At 41.4% G+C, this 4,199-nt stretch overlaps 1 protein-coding gene across 1 annotated transcript; it reads left to right on the plus strand.

Moving 5' to 3' along the window:
* The first annotated feature begins 2,589 nt into the window (after positions 1 to 2,589).
* LOC124085196 (olfactory receptor 8B8-like) lies at positions 2,590 to 3,528 on the plus strand. The gene has a single exon (XM_046432744.1). The coding sequence runs from the start codon at positions 2,593 to 2,595 to the stop codon at positions 3,526 to 3,528; it is 936 nt and encodes a 311-aa protein (XP_046288700.1). The 5' UTR covers positions 2,590 to 2,592.
* Positions 3,529 to 4,199: the final 671 nt, after the last annotated feature.

Here is a 4,199-nt window from a genome sequence, read left to right on the forward strand (position 1 = left end):
GATGCATTGAACATGTTGGAAATACAGTAAGGACTCATGTAGTAAATGAAAGTAGTGAGGGAGAGAGAGGAGATGGAGACAGGGTTGTAACAAGGGACAAGTTCATGTTGAATCCTGTGGACATTTGTGAAACTTGGGCTTTTTCTCTAAGTGAAATGGAGTATAGGAGATTAAACCACAATCTGACTGGTGTTTTTGAAAGACAGTCATGGCTGCTGTTCTGGGAGAAAACTGTAGGGGGCAATGAGTGCAGAAATAATTTAGTTATGAGGGCCTGGTAGTAATGCAAGTAAGAAACAATGATCTGTCAAGTTAAGGTTGTGACTTACATATATTGAAGAAGATATTTGAACATAAAGCTTTAAAACTTTTGCTTACCAAAAGAAATATTATATAAATCAATGGGTTAGGGAAAATACAGTTCAAATGCAGATGATAGATAACAAGATCAACATCCATTATATTGTTCTATTGGACATGAAGACAGAGAACAACCCCATGGGGATAGGGTAAGGACATAAACCCGCAAGTCACCAAAAAACAATGCAAAAGGATTACAAGTTAAAGAAAAGATATTCAAATGAGTAATAGAAAGGGGAACACAACTTAAAGTAACAGTGGTATTTCACTTTATACCCATCAGACTGTCACATTTAATATACGCCAATGTCATTTTTTCTGGTAGGAGTGCTGAAAGAAGAAAAATGAGTTTTATATTTTGCCTGTGGTAATATGATCATGACCTTTGTAAAACCCATCTGATAGAAAACTGAAAGACATCCTGGGAATTTATCCCACTGAAATAAAAGAACTGGGATATCACAATGTGTGCACAATGATGATGATCTGAGCATTGTTTTTGGTGTAAACTAGAAAAAGAGTGAATCCATTAATATGGACTGGGAGGGCAAGTTATGCTATATCCACAACCTAGAAGATGAGAGGTATTTCAATGAAGTGCTTTTAAATAACAAAAGCATTAGATAGAAAAAGTATGTACTTTATAATTTAAATGCAAAATCCCAATAAATGCATTTGATTATACAAACTACTAGGAAAATGTGGGAATGTGTGTCTTAGGTTAAATACAGGAATGACTGGGGGATACAAGGGGAGCTGACAAGGGAAAGGCAGTCCTAAGAAAAAGGAAAAGAAGGTGATTTGTCATAAGACAGATATTCAGCATTGTGCATTATATAGTCATTATATACTCATTATATGTCAACATAAAATTATATGTGTGGGAGGATGTGTATGCACCTGTAATAGTTATGAGAGGTATTTTTAAAAGCCATTAGCTTGGTTAGCAATTATATCAAAGCATAAGAAAAAAGTGGAGGGGAGTGGAAAGTTTTCTACCTCATCTACCCTGGGGATTGTGCAATCCCTGGTGTAAAAATATAGTTGAATATCACCTTCAGAGACACTGGGGTAAAAGCATCTTCACTGTATAAACAAGTTCTTAAATCCACCTTTCCTAAAGGATTTGAATTATGGAGGGGCTCCTGGGAAAGCCTCAGTATCAAACCCCAAAGACCTTTGCTCAAAATAATTTACACAATGCTGCCTGTTATTACGTTGAAGGAAAAAAGTGTGCACTTATGATATTTTGTAGTCTAATAATTACCAGAGGGAAAAATATAATAAAAAATCATGATCTTCGTCTGACTAACTTTCAGAGCAAGTCAAAGATAGATTCATAAATGCCCTGAGCCTTTCCACACAGGAGGAAGAGAAAGGCTTTATTTTAGATCTATCACCTCTACAGGGGAGCCATTTCTGTTTGGAAAACAACAGTGGAGAGGAGACCACAAGGACAGTTTGGTTGCCTCTAGAAGGTGAGCATTGAATCTTCTGTTTTTACAGCCTTCCACGGCTGGCTTCCTCCCTTCCCTCTCTCCCTACCTATCTTCCTTCCTTCCTTCGTTTTTTCCTTTATCTTCACCTTCTTTATCATCTTTCCTTTTTTCAGTACTGGAGATTGAACCCAGGGGCACTCTACCACTGAACGTTTTATTTTGAGCCCTTTTTATTTTGAGACAGGGTGTCACTAAGTTGCCTTAGTGACACTAAGGCTGGCTTTAAGCTTGCTATCCTCCTGACTAAGCCCCCTAAGTGGCTGGGATTAAAGGCATGGGCTGCTGGGACTGCTTTTCCATGGCAGTTTCTGCTTTTCTCAGTTCTGGTCTGAGGAGCTTGTGATGAAAGTGTCTGTGTGGGAGGAAAGTAGAGATCACAAAGGGTGCTGAGATGACAGTGTTTGCCATGCCTCCAACCTTTCTGCCTCATAGAGATTTTCTTACGAAGGAGACCCAGGTTCCATGACAGATTTACTGACTTTGTTGCTGTGCATGCTCAGGAACCCTTACGAACGGCTGTAAGTCTCTGTTCCCCTAACTCTGCCATAGACGTAGTGCGCATGCACGGTCTCCAACCTACATGGTATTCCACTTTCTCTCAAATAGCTGAACCTCAGCAGAGTCTTTGGACTCCCTGGCTGCAGAAGGAATGGGCTTGGCATTGCATTGGCAAATCTGGGTCTACATCAAATGAGACTCTGCTCTCCTATCTTTCAGAACCTGCTGGAAGAGAATGGACATTGGAAACAGTTCCTTCGTCACTGAGTTTATCCTGGTGGGTTTAACAGAATATTCAGGGATCCACCTCCCCCTTTTCTTTATCTTCTTAGGAATCTATGTGGTCACAGTGGCAGGAAACCTGGGCTTGTTTACTCTAATTGGACTGAATTCTCACCTTCACACTCCCATGTACTATTTCCTCTTCAATCTTTCCTGTATTGATCTCTGTTACTCTTCTGTCATTACCCCAAAGCTGTTGGTAAACTTTGTGTCAGAAAGGAACACCATCTCCTATGCAGGATGCATGACTCAGCTCTTTTTCTACTGCTTCTTCGTCAGTGCAGAGTGCTATGTGTTGACGGCCATGGCCTATGATCGCTACGTGGCCATCTGTAAACCCCTTCTGTACATGGTTACCATGTCCCCTCAGTTCTGCACTCAACTGGCTGTGGTCATATATGTGGGAGCTTTCATAGGTGCTTGGGCCCACACAGGGTGCATGCTGAGGTTGACCTTCTGTAAGGCCAACACCATCAACCACTATATGTGTGAGATCTTTCCCCTCCTGGAGCTCTCCTGCACCAGCACTCACATCAACGAACTGGTGGTGTTTATTGTCGTGGGTTTTGATGTTGCTGTGCCCACTGTCACCATCGCTGTCTCTTACACATTCATCCTCACCAGCATTCTTCGCATTCGTTCCACTGAAGGTAGATCCAAGGCCTTCAGCACTTGTAGTTCTCATATAATTGTGGTGTCTGTTTTCTTTGGGTCAGGGGCGTTCATGTACCTCCATCCTTCTTCTCTTTTGTCCATGGACCAGGGGAAGGTGTCTACCGTGTTCTACACCATTGTGGTACCCATGCTCAATCCTCTCATCTACAGCTTCAGGAACAAGGAGGTAAAGGTTGCCTTGAAAAAAACCTTGAGCAGGAAAATATTTTCTTGAGCTCTGAGCAGTATTACTTACTATGGGAGAAACCAGATTTCCCTTTAAATCATCCCTCTTTCTAGGATAGATGCAAGGACTTTGAGTGATGGCAGTACTTATTAAAAACAAGTCAGGTGAGAACATACAGGGCAGGCTTTTCTCAGGGCTGCTCCTAAGAGAAGAGAGACACAGCACCCACATGGGAGTGTTAGGCTGGCTCCCTCATCAAGAGGAGAGAGTTGGTTTTATTCAGGTCAAAGGGATATTCTTGGGAGAGGGAGGACTAAGTTATGTTAATTAGCTTTAGATACATTTTAAAGATTTTTTTTTTCCTTGAGGGAACTTGAACTCAGGAAGATTCACAGACCAAGATTGGTCATTCTGGATCCAAATGTTGGCTTTTCATATGGATGCTGCATTCTGTAGCAACATCTCTATCTTGTGATTAGGATGAGTTGTACCTGGGAAGAGAACACAGGGTGGGAAATGGAAGAGAACACAAACCTGGGCAAGGAGCTATTAAAGCCACAGGAATTTTCCCTTTTGTGTCTCCTCAATAATTTTTATCCTTTGTGTAGTTTGTCCTGGGACAGTCATGGCAAGAGTTTCCTGGCACTAAAGATGCACCTGGACTCTGAAGCCGATAAGGTTGTTTAAGGGGGATGAGTAAGTCACTTAACAGCAAGCTT

Source organism: Marmota monax, unplaced genomic scaffold (genome assembly GCF_021218885.2).
Source record: "Marmota monax isolate L192 unplaced genomic scaffold, Marmota_monax_Labrador192_F-V1.1 WCK01_AAM20220418_F8-fsc00062, whole genome shotgun sequence".
Lineage (NCBI taxonomy): Eukaryota > Metazoa > Chordata > Mammalia > Rodentia > Sciuridae > Marmota > Marmota monax.

What these genes read in the sequence shown, in the direction of transcription:
- LOC124085196 (XM_046432744.1), top strand. Translation starts at nt 2,593, where the DNA reads ATGGACATTGGAAACAGTTCCTTCGTCACTGAGTTTATCCTGGTGGGT.